General features: G+C 43.0%; 1 protein-coding gene across 3 annotated transcripts in view; it reads left to right on the top strand.

Moving 5' to 3' along the window:
• Positions 1-16,504, top strand: part of ADAMTS17 (ADAM metallopeptidase with thrombospondin type 1 motif 17) — a 259,492-nt gene that overhangs the window by 182,180 nt on the left and 60,808 nt on the right. For all 3 annotated transcript variants that reach the window (XM_074966538.1, XM_074966537.1, XM_074966539.1), the window contains 3 exons: positions 2,389-2,546; positions 9,597-9,756; positions 13,949-14,084. In XM_074966538.1, the coding sequence (XP_074822639.1) occupies positions 2,389-2,546; positions 9,597-9,756; positions 13,949-14,084 (454 nt within the window). The remainder of the gene's footprint in view (positions 1-2,388; positions 2,547-9,596; positions 9,757-13,948; positions 14,085-16,504) is intronic.

Genomic DNA, 16,504 nt, shown 5'->3' with positions numbered 1-16,504 from the left:
CAAGGCATATAGGCACATCCAGGCAGGTGGAAATTTAGCCCTGACAGGACTGTCAAAGGTCTAGCCCTGCACAGCATTTGCACACATGCACACCTCACAAAGATTTTCAAAAGGGGTTTTGGTGTACCAGGCTATTTTATCACCTGCTGTGTCTGCACCTTTACAGCCTGACCTGCTTCCATCAAGACCAAGAGTTGCCAAGGCATCACTTGCCTTAGCTCCCTATGTTGCAGGCCTGAGAGCAGACAGGACATCCGGCTTGATGCTGAACATAAGCTTGATGTAGATGGAATGGCTGGATGCCACTTCTCTGTTTCCCTGATGCTGGGTCTGCCAGGACCAAAATGGCCTCTGAAGTAATTTAGAGCAGCCTAAGGGCAACTCTAAATTGTGCTAGCTGGAATGGTCCCATAAGGGTCCCGCGCCTGGCTGAGGATTGGGCAGAACACCGTACATGCCATCTCCTCCTGCCCCCGACACACTTTGACCCCTCCCTTATGATTCAGCTCTAAGAACTGGGTTAAAGAATCCATCCAACATCTTCATTATGGAAGCCCCAAATAAACTAAAAATATATATAATATATATATTCTTTGCCGCTTGCAAATCTCATAACCAACGCAGCATGTTTTGTTACCCTTTTGCCCAAGGAAGTTTTAGGAAATTATTTTTCAAAAGTTAATTCTTTTGGAAAAACTTTAAAAATTACTAGGGGAAAATTGGGTTTCTGCACTTAGGAGGAAAGGTAAGAGTTGAGTGAAAGATGAGTGCTCTGAAAATGGTTGGAGTTCTGAATACATTTCACCATTTACTGATTTCAGCAGGAATTTCTTGGGACCCGACTGCTAAACTGCCAGACTTCAATCAGTTGCAAGAGGGGCAGACTAGATAATAATGTACAAGTCTTGTCTCATAAACCAGGAGTCTGTTTAAAGCCAGCAGTGTTTTGATTCTTTTTCACTCTACAGCTGCCAATTTCCATAGCTTTGAAAGTGTGACACAGCAAGTCTGCAAGCTTCAAGGAGAGCATGAGATTAGTTTATGGCTGGTTTGCAAGCCTCAGACAATCAAAGGGGATCAAATAGCTATTCCTTTCTATCCAGGTCTTATACTTTGCTTGCTGCTTTGGTATCCGAGTGTCTAGATTTATCTAATCTACCGGCATCAATAAGCTTTCAAAGGTTATGAAACGAGTGCTTAGACTTGAGTGTAGTCTTTATAAAGATGTAGTTGCTTTGGGTGGAGGAAACATTAATTTCCAAAATCCCAAATGACAGAAGATTGCTTTCTAGAACAGTTTCGTTACTAGTGCTATTTTAAAATTTACATATATATATTTTAAAGGTAAAGCAATGTTACAGTTTGTTTATATACACATGCCTATATAAATAAATGTAATGATGCTGTACATCAAAATGTAGCTTTATTACTAATAACATATTAGATTATTATTGAAATAATTATATGCATCTGATTGACTGTTCACTAACTATCCTCTCTGTTTACTGTTTGCACTTCACTCAGCTTGAACAAGAAAAATGAGCTCGTAAGTTCCATTCTTTTCCTAGTCAGAATCTAGTCCCTTTAGCATTCTTGTGCCCTAGCACAATGCTCCAATACTCCAAGGTTATGTTTAAAGCCAAGTGAAAGCTCGTTTCATTGAAAGTTAATAGAAAATTTCCTAGTAATCCCAGTTGGTTTTACAGAAGAGAAATGTTGGACATAAACTTTTGTGACAATATCCCTTTAATATGTATGTTCTCCTGATATGCATTAAGTAGGAGATAAATTGTATGTTGCTCATGTTGGTGAGAAGTCATTCTCTCACTACGGATTGCAGTGGGATGACTGGAGGTAGGAGTCCCCTAATGTAAGTTAGAGTTGGGCCATCTAGCCTGGTACTAGTAATATCTTTACGAGGACACCATGTAATCATTCTTCCTTCCGTTTCATTTGTAAACTGATGCTGCACAGAACTGCTCCCCACTCCCACCCCTCGCCCCCCTTTAATTTCCTGGCAGTGGAGTGACAGAGAAAATGTCTTGATGTTTAGAATCCAGAGGACTTTGATTCATTAGAAATCAGATCCGAAAAATTTTAAGGTAGCAAAACTTCAGCATTTCCAGCGTACATGACGTTAATGTTACATGATAGCAATTGTAATGTGATTCGAGATGTCTGCCTACACTGTAATGCTGAATGTTCACAGTTTGGCTACCTTGTAACTCCTCAGCTAAAAGTAAATACTTTATTTTTCCTTTAAACTCCCATCTGGTACAAGGCTACTGCATCTTGCAGTTGAAGTGGGCTGAAGCTGAATCACTGTGGGTCTGTCTTTTAATTATGGAATTGCTTTCATTTCCTTCCATGGTGTTTGATTCTTTCCAGCTTTAAAAGATTCCAGTAAGAGATCCATTAACAGCGACTGGAAAATTGAGCTTCCTGGCGAGTTTCAGATCGCAGGCACTACTGTCCGGTACGTGCGAAGGGGTCTATGGGAGAAAATGTCTGCCAAAGGACCAACTAAAATACCACTGCACTTGATGGTAACTTTATATCCTTTGTTTATGTTTCTTAAGTGATGCAACATAAAGGGTTTATATCCAAGCTCACAGTTCAACTTAAACTATTTGCTTCCTCCCCAGGGTTTTAAGGAAAATCTATTGCTTCTCCCCCTGATTTCTTTTGCAGGGTTACAGGGGCAGCACTTACATCTCACTTAAGGTCTATTTTTTGTCAGCTTGCAATCTCCGTAGAAGCTTCATACTGTGATGTACATTACATAATGAGACATAAAGAAACTGGTACGGACCCGGTTTTTCAAGGGCTTCTGTGTTTTGTGCACTTAACCATTTGCACATGTAAAAGGACATTGGTTCAACTTCCTAGTTGACTCTCACCAGTGTATGTTTCTCTGTTTAAATTACCTTTTTCTCACACAGGTAATAAAAGATGCACATTTTGTGTATGTACAAAACACATGACCTGTGCAAATTTGGCACTGTATCTCAATTTACACACGCAAATCATCTTGACTTATATATTGACTAGATTGAGAACTGTTACATTTCTTTGCTCCAGTTCAACGTAGTCTTTCTATTTACACAGGATGTTCTTTTATAAACACTGAAGCTGTATGAGTCAAGAGACCTCCTGGGTCAAGAGATTAGGAATCTTTTCCCAGCTTTGTCTCTGGCTCAGTGTGTAATTTGGGCCGAGTCATGTAATCTCTCTCTGACTTAGTTTCTCCATCTATAAAATGGGGATAATAATACCCTGCCTCCCATGGATGTTAATACATGAGTGTTTGCAGAGGGCTTTGCAATTCTGGGATGGAAGATGCTATGAAAGCACAGTGTATTGTGGAGTAGGCACTGCTTCCTCTAACTTCTATTTTCTGTCCACTTTAATTTTTCTAGGCACTGTTTCCTTTCTCTGTGACTTTCTTGCCAGGATCTGCCTACCCCAGCCCTTCTTTAGACACGGCTAAAAATCAAACGGCTCTCTGCTTTTCCTCACCTAAATTTTTTGGGCCCCTGTTAAATCTGCTTTGCGCTGTTCTAGTTTTCATTTTCATTGTACTGTTTGAAGAGCTCAGAACTGCCATGAACTTTTCACAAAAACGGTATAAGACTAATCAGCCTTCCCTCTTCTCGGTGCTTTTCACATGCAGCTCTCAAAATGCTTCACAAAGGAAGGGAAGCGTTGTTATCCCCCTTTTAGGGAAGAGGTGTGGAGTGACTTGCACAGGTCATACAGCAGGCCAGTGACAAAGCTGAACTGAGACTATTCCTCAGTATTCAAAAGGGCACATTTGAGGATTCCTGCAGTTCCCTAACGTATTCATGAAAGTCATGATTTGGGCATGTAAAGCTAAACATGTACAAAAGACTTGGGCCTATATTTTCTATTAGCTCTTTTTTAAAAGTCAAATTTCCATGGTGACTTCTTCAACATTAAGAATGTCAGCTTCACAATTTGGCTTAGATCCAAACTTTCCACCCTGAAACCAAACCTCTTACAAAGTAGCCTGTATATTACTGAAGAACTGTCTGTCCTCAGGGTACCGTATAAAATATGAATTTGCATGAGCTCAGGTTTGTAAAAATGTTGTGTAAGATTCCTGTGCCTTTTGTGGCTAGATCTGACTATTCCAAGGTTCTCCTTGGTTGAGGCTCACAGCAGTAGATTCTGGTGTTGTCATTTTGAAAACTTGAGCATTGCTGTGTATCTTTTTTTAATGGAAACAACCCCCCCCCTTTCCTCTCAATATCCAACAAAACAACAAAAATAAGAATTGTATTACTAGGAAGCTTCTCCTTAAGCCCTATTCATTATACAGTAGAAACCTCAGAGTTACGAACCCCTCAGGAATGGAGGTTGTTCGTAACTCTGAAATGTTTGTAACTCTGAACAAAACATTATGGTTGTGTTCTTTCAAAAGTTTACAGCTGAACAGTGACTTAATACAGCTTTGAAACTTTACTACGCAGAAGGAAAATGCTGCTTTTAACCATCTTAATTTAAATGAAGCAAGCACAGAAACAGTTTCCTTACCTTGTCAAATCTTTTTTTTAAAAACTCCCTTTTTTTTAGTAGTTTACGTTTAAACACAGTACTGTACTGTATTTGCTTTTTTTGTTGTTGTCTCTGCTGCTGCCTGATTGCGTACTTCTTCTTCGAGTGCTTGCTCATGGCCATTCCAAGTGCACGGTCGTTGCTAGGTTTTTCCCCTAGCGGTATTCGTCAGGTTGGCTGTGGAGCCCCCTGGAGTCGCGCCTTCCTGATGGTGCATTTAGGTCCCTGCCGACCCACCACCTCTTCAGTTCCTTCTTACTGCCAGTGACGGTCCTTGGAGCAGCTCTCTTCTCTTACTACAGGAAGCAATCACCTAGTCGGCTTTCTCTTGTTGTATATGTAAATAGTTAAAAACTTAGTATTAGTTAGTTTTCAGTAGTTCATAGTTAAAATAAGTTTTAGTTGGGGATCCTCCCCTTACCATGTTTTCCCTCCCAGGGACCGGGGCATGCCTTGGTCTCAGGGGTTCAAAGCCTGTGGGTCCTGTCTGAAGCCTGTGCCAAAGGGGGACCCACACAACTCCTGCTTTCCAGCCTGGTGCTGCTGGCCAGTCAGTATTTGCTAACCCCATGGTTGGCCGCTTCCTCAAAAGACTAGATAGACTGTACCCTCAAGTAAGACAGCTGATCCCCCCATGAGATCTCAACCTGGTGCTCTCAAGGCTGATGGGCCCTTCTTCTGAGCCCCTAACAACATGCTCTCTCCTCTATCTTTCCTGGAAAGTGGCATTTCTGGTGGCTATAACTTCGGCCAAGAGGGTGTCTGAGCTTAAGGCCTTGACGTCCGAGCCCCCTTATACTGTTTTTTTTTATAAGGACAAGGTACAGTTGTGGCCACACCCGACTTTCCTCCCAAAGGTAGTTTTGCAGTTCCATGCGAATCAGGACATTTTTCTTCCAGTGTTCTTCCCTAAACTGCATTCTAGTAACCGGGAACAAATGCTCCACTCCCTGGATGTCAGACAAGCGTTAACTGTTTACACTGAGTGGACAAAGCTGTTTAGAAAATCAACACAACTCTTCATCACAATTGCTGAGCGACTGAAAGGGCTTCCAGTGTCATCCCAAAGGATCTTTTTATGGATCACGACCTAGCAAAGATACCTGCCCCAGCATTAACAGCACACTCCACAAGAGCGCAGGCTTCCTCAGCAGCATTCCTGCCGCAGGTCCCCAGGCAAGACATCTGCAGGGCAGCGACATGGTCATCAATCCCCACCTTTATGTCACACTATGCCATTACTCAGCAGGCGAGAGATGATTCTGTATTTGGCAGAGCGGTGCTACAGTCTGCGACTCAGTGAACTCCAACTCCTCCTAGGAACTGCTTGGGAGTCGCTTACTTGGAATCGACATGAGCAAGCACTCGAAGAAAAAATGGCTACTTACCTTTTTGTAACTGTTGTTCTTCGAGATGTGTTGCTCATATCCATTCCAAGACCCACCCGCCTCTCCTCTGTCAGCGTATCCAGCAAGAAGGAACTGGTTCCAAATGCAGTGTGTGGTTGACCGGTCAGCTCATAACTCTGAGCAGTTGCAATACAAACTGACTTTTCAGTCAGCTATTAATAGGGGTGACTTTTCCTTTCTCTCCCCCTTCCTCAGATATGCTTTAAAGATGGGAGAGAGACCAGTATCGGACCATTAGAACAAACATGAAGCCCAAAGTCATTGGGAGAGTAATAAACAAAGCTCACTTAAAACAGCATGTAATATATTTGAAACTCTTTTCTCGAGTCAAATATTAATCTTTCCCCTGAAATAGGATAGTGGTTTTAATTCTTTCAACACAAGAATGAAAAGGATGGTTACCAGTTACTTCTAAATAGAAAACTGTTGTCCAAACAACGGTGGAACACACTTGACTGACAAAGAGCCAGAAGCCTTACTGAATCCGTTGTGACCTGCATTTGAAATCAATTACACTTACACACACACACACACGCGCGCACACACACACACACATGCACACACGCATATTGCATGTGGCTATGAAATTGGTTTCATATGGGCCGTTAGATTCACTCATTTTGTTTCCATACTGAGATAATAAGGATCTCATTTAAGGAGCTGTTTTTTAATACTTGGGGCATTTCTCCAAATGTGTTACTGTACGTATATTTCTTTGATAAATGAATGAATGTTTGTGTAGCTAGGCCTATGCTAGACTTCCTCTTGGCAACAGAGGCCAACCAAACACTCCCGGAGCACAGAGATGCTTTAAACATGACTCTTTCCGTAGTGCAATAGGATGAGCTGCTCATACCTCGTGTCTTAAATAAAGTCAGGACAGGAACTGAGTTCTCTGCTGACTGTTGCCTAATGTTTTGGATTCTGCAGAAAGCTTTGTAAACATGATGATCATGTGGTCCATAGCGGCCTTAACTTTGGCTTCAAGCTAAGAATAAAACATGCCTTATAGTGATAGACTTGAGTGCAATCTATTTAGCTTAACAAAGAGAAGGTTATGGGGTGACTTGATTACAGTCTCTAAGGAGGAAGAAATATTTAATAATGGGCTCTTCAATCTAGCCGAGAAAAGTCTAACATGATCTATGGCTAGAAATTGAAGCTAGACAAATTCAGACTAGAAATAAGGTGTCATTTTTTAACAGTAAGAATAATTAATCATTGGAACAATTTACCGAGGGTCATGGCAGATTGTCCTTCACTGACCGTTTTTAAATGAAGGTTAACTATTTTTCAAAAAGATCAGGTCTAGGAACGATTGTGGGAAGTTCTATGGTCTGTGTTGTACAGGAGGCCGGTTTAGATGATCACAGCAGTTCCCTCTGTCCTGAGAATATGTGAAAAACAAAGTTTCCTCTGTAACCAAAGCAAAAACTTGTCTTTGTTTCCGACTCCTTATGGAAGATACTTTTCTGTCCGGACTTGTTTACTGTGGAGATTAACTAAACGGTGCAGAGAGCCTGCTGTCCTTACAGTGCTCATCGTACAGATATACAGGGAGTCAATTGCTGCAGCTCCAATGGAATTGGGCAAAATTTTTCAGATCGTTTATTCACAGAAGTGTAGTTTTGAGTTGACTGAAACTATTAGCAAATTTGGGTCCAGTTTAGCAAATAGTTTTGGCTGGAAAAAATTTGACAACAGTCAAAACATTTTGCTTCAATTTCATTAAAATGAAACTTTCCATTTTGAAATCTAGTTGGGATTTATTTTGGAAAAAAACTAAAAAAAGATGGAAATTAAAAAATTGGAAAAAACAAACAAAAACAATTGTTTCAGGTCAACCTGCAATAAAATTTTGGGGAGATTTTTTTGTTTCGGCTACTAAACCAAAATATCAATTATTCAGACAGCTTTAAACTCAAGTCCAGGCTTCCAGCACATGTACAGTCATTTTATGCCCCATCCCGGGTCAGAGGTGCTTATAAACCCTATTTGATTGGGGTTTTTTAGAGGGTTGAAGATGTGTTTCCAGAACAATGAAGAGTCAAAAAGGAGCGTACCTGTGGGTGCCTGGAGGGTTCCTGTTCAAATCGTTGTGTTAATGCTACTGGGGTTATGTTGTAATAGTAATTATGTCTGTTTTTAAAAATCACAGAGGCCACATCCTCAGCTGGGTGTAAATTGCTATAGGTCCATTAACTTCAAAGGAGATACTCCAATTTACACCCCCCGAGAATCTGGTCCAGAAAATAGATGTGCTCCGAAGTCAGCTAGTAAAGCCCTCCCGCCTATCTTTTATCATAGAATCATAGAATATCAGAGTTGGAAGGGACCTCAAGAGGTCATCTAGTCCAACCCCCTGCTCAAAGCAGGACCAGTCCCCAATGTTTGCCCCAGATCCCTAAATGGTCCCCTCAAGGATTGAACTCACAACCCTGGATTTAGCAGGCCAATGCTCAAACCACTGAGCTATCCCTTTTACATAGCACAGTAATTCAGATAAAAGATGCAGTGGGTCTGTTTCTTATCTCTCACTGGTTTTACACGAATGGGACTCCTTTTACCAAAGTTACTCAGTGAAATCTGGCCCAATGTGTAAATCCAAGTAGAATCGGAACTCCACGCCCACTGTGACTAATAATGAGGCACCCTTTTATAGCCCTCCTTTTGTTTATAGTGGTCCCTTTTAGTGAATTTCACAGAGTAGAGAGGCTGGAGAGGTCATACATGAGCCTGTTAGAAGCAGGTTTCACACCTCCGCATCACTGCAGCGGCGCCTTGGAGAAGTGAGAACTTGGATGGAACCACTGATGTCACTGCCTGATGTGAAAAAGCCCAGCGCCTTCTTTCTTTCTTCAGAAAATACCTGCATGTAGGGAGAGACAGTCACATCCCATTAGTGAGGTTTGTCAGTTAGCCCAGGACAGGCTCGTTCTTGTCAGCACCATTTCCCATGGTGATGATTTGACTTGTTTATTGATTAAGCTGTTAAATGCGCATCTCTGCAGCATTAATAAATTCCCGTGCCATGAAAGTGTGAAGTGATATGATGTTAAACTCAAAAACCCCTCTCTCTCCCAACCCACTGCTCCTTCCAGAAGGTTAAATAAATAGATCGGCCTGGCAGCCAGCCTGACTTCCCAAAACAAATTAAGGCACGTATGATGAATGGCATCTTAATTCCATGCAATCGTTAACTTAATTAGTTACTATATGAACGTCAATCTGATTTAATGTTTCCTGCTGTCGAATTAATTCTGTTTTGAAGCCAACTCATCACATTTGACACCAAAAAAAGCGACGGCCAAATTTTTCAAAATTGAGTACTTAACGTTAGACACTGAAGTCTGGTTTTGGACACCTCCATAAGTTGCTTGATTTCTCAGAAGTGCTGAGCACCAGCTCTCATGGTTTTCCTTTGTGTCAGCACCTCTGAAGATCAGGCCACTTTGATTTTCAGGGCCTAAATAAGGATTTGTCTGCCTTTCTTGAAGCACCCGTCTTTGAACGTGTTGGCCTGAGACAGCATGGCTTGCTTTGCCGTCTCTGCGCTCTGTTGGCTTTTCACAGTGTGCCATAACAGCCTTTCTTCTGCCGCTGAACCAGGTGCTGTTATTTCACGACCAGAATTATGGAATTCATTACGAATACACCATTCCTGTAAACTATACCGCTGAAAACAGAAGCGAGCCAGAAAAACAACAGGATTCTTTGTACATCTGGACACACAGCGGATGGGAAGGATGCAGTGTGCAGTGTGGAGGAGGTAAGGCCATTTGGGAATGTGGTGGGATTGTTTTGTACAGTGTTTGCCAAGGCAGGCAATAAAGAGAGGTGAATGCAGAACACAGGCTGCAGCGCTGCCAAAGCACAGACATCACGAGGAGGGCTAAGGTACGGAAATGGCTGTTGGCATGGCAATTGGGTGAAACGAAAGCTCGCTTTCACCAGATCTACAAGTTAGCAGCAGCCGTGCAGTCTATTCTCGGCCAGTGTTCTGGCAGGGCTGCTGCTTTGTCGGTTCATTATTATGCAGTGGAACTGCACCTGGTTTAGTGCTTCACGGATGGCTCAAGGCACTTATATGCAGCCCCATATCTCAAGGCTCAGTCAGATTCTTGGAGCAGAGTTTTCACAGGCATGCATGCATATTTGCTGAAAGAAGCTTCCTTCTCCGAGGATGAAGTAGGAGCAGTCCCACTGTGACAATTTGCTGTAGATTGCATCAGAAACCCTCAACCAGCTAACCACATTAGCACCCTGCAGATCACACTTTTCATTTGATTTTTCCTGGGGCATTCTGGGATAGATTCATGAAGCCAGAGGGGGACTTGACCCTCACGGAAGACAGTTAAGGCTGCATCTGCCACTATATGTTCACTTTCCATATATGGGAGAGGCGGCTTTAATTCTCCCTAGGGAATCAGGTCACACCCTGGCCAAGCTCCTTTAACGACTAGCACTGAGTGGTTGGTGCCAGCTCCAACAATTCATCCCATCACGAAGATACCACAAAGGAGTTAGAGTGCTCAGTTTAAAAGCCTCACTTCTTGTCAGGTTTGTCACCCTCAGGATCCTCCAACCTCACTAAATGCCTGTATTTTTTTCTTATAAAAAAGTTGATTTAAAAATTGACTCGTTTGCTTTCCTTTTACAATAACAATTTCTCCCAGTCATTGAGCCCTCACAAGAGTGAATCTTCAACCTGTTGACAGGGCTTTACAATAGGCCTCCCACACAGTTAGTGTCACAAATATCACCTTCTGGCAATATGAGTCCCACCATCAGTGGGCTTGGATATGTCAGTTCTTAAACACTTTGGTTTTCAGACACAGTTCAGTACTTGTTCTTGGTGGAAAGGTCTTCTTCCCTTTGGGACTTTTAGATTGGGACTCACTTATGGTTCTAAAAGTGATCAGGGGCTTAATTCACACTGGACTTTCCAGTGACAGGTTTTAATGGATTTTCTGTTGCTTGGTCATACATCACAAGCGTTCGGTTTGTCAAGTATATAAAACAGCCAGACTTAAGATTATAATGGGAGACGCTTGAGGCATTTCCCCCAAATAAATATCACTTGGGTAGGTTTGCATGGTGAGATGGTGATGTTTACATTGTGACATCATGATGTTAACTCGCCGTGTTGAAAGGCAACTATGTGACAGTCACAACGCAACACCTTCGCGTCAAAGTGGATTGTTAAGCCCAAGGTGCCATGTTCATCAGTGGAATTGAGCCCCCTTCTCAGTTGATGCAGAGACATAGGTTGTGTAGAAATAGAACCATTCTGGAGTGTAGTGTCTTGAGCCTGAGTGTGAAATTTAAGGATGAAGTTCTCTGGAGGTTGGACAACAACCAAACCACCCATGATGATACCAATAAGATTTGGGGGAAATATCCAAATATATTACAGAAAGTGCACAAGCTGCCTGTGGCCAGACGAAATGAGGGAAATTGGTGGTGGCCCCGTGACATGCAGGAAGCAGTAAAAAAGAATGGCAATGGCAGAAAATAAGAGTGATGATAAGTTCTAAGTAATACAGACTGGTACAGAAAATAGCTAAAAGAGCAGTTGCAGAAACAAAGGGTCAGCCATTTAAAGGACTACTCAGGACTACTAATGAAGGAAGGGGGAAAAGGAATATGTAGATTAGCCAAGATTAAGCAAAGAAGCTCAGAGAACTTGGGAGCTGTGAAGTGTGTCAAAGATGAAAATGGAAGAGTACTAAGGGAAGATGGTGAAATCATCGGGCGGTGGCAGCAGTTTCATGAGAAACTGCTCAGTGAAGAGAATGTGAAGAAACCATTGAGGGGAAAGTATGCACAAGCAAAAACTTGACAAGACCTGTTACCACAGTGGAGACTCAGTGCTAAAGATGATGAAAGGTGGGAGGGCAGTGGGAGCAGATGATGTACCAATTGAAGTATTTAAAGCATTAGGCCATGAAGTAGTGGTGATGATGACAAACTTTTTCAACTTAATTCTCTGTACTGGAAAAATTCCCGGCTGGTGGAGGAAAAGCACGTTGGTCACTAACTTCAAGCATAAAGGAGATGTGCAAGCATGGAGTCATTACAGACCCGTCAAATTGATGAGTCACTCAATGAAGTGTCTGGAAAGAATTATTGAGAAAAGACTTCGGGAGGTACTGGAGCATCAACTCAGTGACAAACAATTTGGGTTTGTGCCAGGAAGGCCAACAATGGATCCCGTGTTTGCAGGAGAAATATGGAGAGAAACCCAAGGAACTGCACTTAGTGTTCATGGATTTAGAGAAGGCTTATGGCTGAATTCCTAGACAATTGTTATGGAGGTGCCTGTGGGTGCATAATCTGCTGGAGTCATGCGTTCAGACTATCGTGGACAAGTACAAGGGTAGCACAACAATAATGAGAAGCAGCTATGGCTACAGTGAGTCATTCACTGCAAGGGTAGTCCTACTCAAGGATCAGCCCTTAGCCCTGTCTTATTTGTGATGGCAATGAACACCTTGATGCAGGAAATTTGGAGAGAGGCTCCGTGGAGCATGCTTTTCACCGACAACATTACATTGTGCCCTGAAGATAAATATGAACTGGAAGCGGCCGAAGAGCTGTGATGGGCTGCATTAGAAGAAAATGGCTTACGCATCAGCTCACAAAATGTGGAGTACATAGAATGCTTTGAGGGACAACAAGAAGCCAATAAAACTAGATGGTCTCAAATTAAAGTCCATGCAACAATTCGAACACCTGCGGTCAGTGTGGAGCCATGATTAGAATGTGGATGTTGATGTTAGGAGCCGCATGAAGAGCAGTTGGTGGAAGTGGAAGGAGTGATAGCAATTCTTTGCAATAAGAATATGCAAAGTAAACTAAAGAGCAAAGTGAATTAAGAGTAGGATTAGGCCGGTTGAAATGCTGGCCAGTTTGGAAGAGAGAAGAACAACTACCTCACACTGCCAGATTGAGAATGCTGAGTCAGATAAGATCTGATAAGCTATGCAATGAAACAGTAGGAGCCATGATGAAGGTAGACCCCCCCCATCATGGAAGAACCAAGGGAGTATCGGCTGGGTCATGTGAGATGATGAGATGTGGGATATATTGGCCAGAGACTACATGAGCTAGTAGTCACGGGACAGAGACCTTGAGGAAGACCTTGAAGAAAGTGGTTTGAGACACTGAAAGAGGACTTGAAAAAGGTTGGTGTCAGCTTGAAAGATCCAAAGTTATTGAAGGGGGGGGGGTCGTGGTATTGCCACTCTTCTGTCCTGCCTTCAGAGCTGGGAGGCTGGAAAGTGGCAGCTGCTGGCCAGGCGCCCAGCTCTGAAGGTAGGACCACCATCAGCAGAGCAGAGGTAAGGGTGGCAATGGGCAACCGGAGAGTGGCAGCTGCTGGCCGAGGGACCAGCTCTGAAGGCAGCAGCGCAGAAGTAAGAGTGCCAATACCATACCATGCCATCCTTACTTCTGCGCTGCTGCTGCCTTCAGAGCTGGGCTCCCAGTCAGCAGCTGCCCCCTCTGAAGGCAGCGCCGCCGCCAGCAGCAATACAGAAGTAAGGGTGCCAATACCATGACCCCACTACAATTACCTTGCAATGCCCCCTCTTTTGGGTCAGGACTCCTACACTTACATCCGTGACATTTCAGATTTAAATAGCTGAAATCATTAAATTTATTATTTTAAAAATCCTATGACCATGAAATTGACCAAAATGAACAGTGAGTTTGGTAGGGCCCTAATCACTGTGCAAAGATTTGAACCTTTGCTAACAGGACAGAGCAGCCCAAAGAGAAGGCAGCAGAAGACAGAAACTTCCACAGAGATATTAGTTCTGTATGCTATAGGTAGAGGTAGGCAGAAAGAATTAGCTGTAGAGGAGATTTGTTAAATAACAAGTTGATCTTAAATAGTTAACAGCCTCCAGCAATTCGCTAGCTTACTGGTTTGCCATTGTTTTTGGTTTGACTTTTAGGTGAACGTAAAACCATTGTGTCCTGTACTAGGATCGTTAACAAGACCATGATGCTGGTGAATGACAGTGACTGCCAGCGTGTGATGCGCCCTGAACCCCAAATCAGAAGATGTAACACACACCCCTGCCAGTCACGGTAAGGAGCTTAAAAAACAAAATCAACATTCCTATTTCTTGCAACCACCCTTCTCCAAAGCATCTCTCCACTGAACACCGTCAAAGTGTCTGACAGCATTAGGGCATACGGTTAACTGCAATATCCAGCTGTAATAGTCGTTTTTCATTTGTTGAACAGATCAGATTTTCGTTACTTCAAAGTCCATTTAATTTGTGATCAGTACAACAGGATTCCCTGGAAGCTACAGACATATATAATTTATTTGGGGATTGTGTTTTTTCTTCACCTTAGCTGCATAATCTGGGAGACCAAATAGTTTCCTATATTTAGCTACACAGTGTTGCAGTGATGGCATGTCTAATCTTGTTTCTTTATTCAATGCAAAATAGGGCTTGATTAGTTGTCACACCCTTTTGGAAAGAGAAACATAGCCTTTAAACCTTACCTGCTGTGAGATACCAGGGTGCAGTCCAGAACAGTGAGGGGGCTGTGTCACCCCTGCCCTGCAACCGGGCGTGCCTTACAATTCCTTGCTGAAGTAGCTCCCACTTGAGACACTCACAAACAGCCTTCCAGCATGCAAGCTGGACCCTAAGTGTCTGCTTGTAGCTGCAGCCTGCCAGTCCCACTTGTGTTACACGCTGGCTCTCACCAGCCTGGGTTATTCTGCAGAGTGACCCCAACACACTCCTAGTCTTAGATTTTCTCCCAGAAATATAAGTCCTGTACTGCCCAGCCCTCTCCTGGTAAATATAAAAGTCATATTTGGTCTGTTCTTTCTTGAAAAGAAATAATATGCACACAACTTGTCACCCCAAATGGAGTTTCCCAGACACTTCAATTTAAACCTACTGGATTAGATAAAACAATAAAACACGTTTATTAACCACAAAGAGAGATTTTGAATACAAGGAATTGAGGCATAAAGGTCAGAAATGTTTACAAGAAAAATAAAGATAAGACATTGACTGTAATACCTATCTTCACAAACTGTATCAAATTCAAGCAGAGTTTCTCACCATACGCTTTCAGCAGTCTTCCTGACCAAACCCTGTAGGTCACGACCCCTTCTCCCAGAGTCCAATCCCTTTTTGCTTTCGATGGCATGAATGCAGTGGGCAGGGAGAAAGGGGCATCTTGCGGTGTTCCCCCTTGGAGAAGCAGGACCAGCTGGGAGCAAAGTGACAGGCAGTCTGTGTGGAAAGGAACTTCCCTGTTGTTTCTTTGCCAAGATGTAGATTTTTTTTTTTTGCCCTTTTCCTGCCAAAGAACGGCCACTTAGCAGGTAATGGTCCATCAGCCTTGTTTACACCTGTCTGAGGCATCAATTTACCCTTTGTCTCTGAGGAACTGGTTTGGCCACTCCCCAGACTTCTCTGGAAAACCTTGTTTTTTAGTCATCATCTCAATTTACGTCTATAACTTCACATATAATGCTGATATGTGCATTTTGCCATGATATTATTGATCAGCAAATTATGAGGTTTTAAATGATACCTTACTTTATACAAAGATTATTACAATAGTGTGTCGGGTGTGAACACAGGGATCTATTCTGTCACATCTGGTCCTCTGCTGAATTGTGTGTCTGATCTACACCATCTGACTAATTTAGATTGCAAGATCTTTGTGTGTCATGCAGTTCTGAGCTCAGATCCTGATTCAGGAAATCACTTCTGCACATGATGAACTTTAAGCGCCAGCTTAAGTCTCACTGTGCCTTGTATAGCTTCTGTTCAGACCTGTGCTGTCACTGAGTCACATTGGCCTTTCACACTCCTTTCTGTGTACCACACAAGGGCTTTCAGGCTCAGAGCTCAACAGCAGGTGATTCCAGCAGGTACCATGGTGATGGCTCCAGGTCTGCTTGATTCAGTGCACTCGTGCTTACCCGTTCCCTTGTCTGCCACATACTGGATCAGACCAAAGGTGCATCCAGCCCAGTATCCTGTATTCCAACAGTGGCCAGTGCCAGGTGCTTCGGAGGGAACGAACACAACAGATAATCATCAAGTGATCCCATCCCCTGTTGCCCATTCCCCGCTTCTGGCAAACAGAGGCTAGGGACATCATCCCTGCCCATCCTGGCTAATAGCCATTGATGGACTTATCCTCGATGAACTTATCTAGTTCTTTTTTTGAATGCTGTTATAGTCCTGGTCTTCACAACATCCTCTGGCAAGGAGTTCCACAGGTTGACTGTTGTCATGTGAAAAAATACTTTCTTTTGGGACAGCCGCAGTTTCAAATGAGCCAGCTGGCCTTCTTCTCTTCTTTTGAATCTCCCCTTACAACCCAGTGCTTTCCCAAAGCCCTCCTGTGTGAGCCATGTCTTCTATCTCTCTAATGCTGTGTCTGCACTAGAGAATGGAACCCGTGAGAGAGCACCAGTGTCGTCCCCAGTGGCGTGCTGTGTCCATAGGCTGTTTCGGGTGAAG

The sequence above is a fragment of the Natator depressus genome, chromosome 10 (genome assembly GCF_965152275.1).
Source record: "Natator depressus isolate rNatDep1 chromosome 10, rNatDep2.hap1, whole genome shotgun sequence".
NCBI lineage: Eukaryota > Metazoa > Chordata > Testudines > Cheloniidae > Natator > Natator depressus.
The sequence above is the reverse complement of the archived record's forward strand: the minus strand, read 5'-3'. Positions and strand labels throughout refer to the sequence as shown.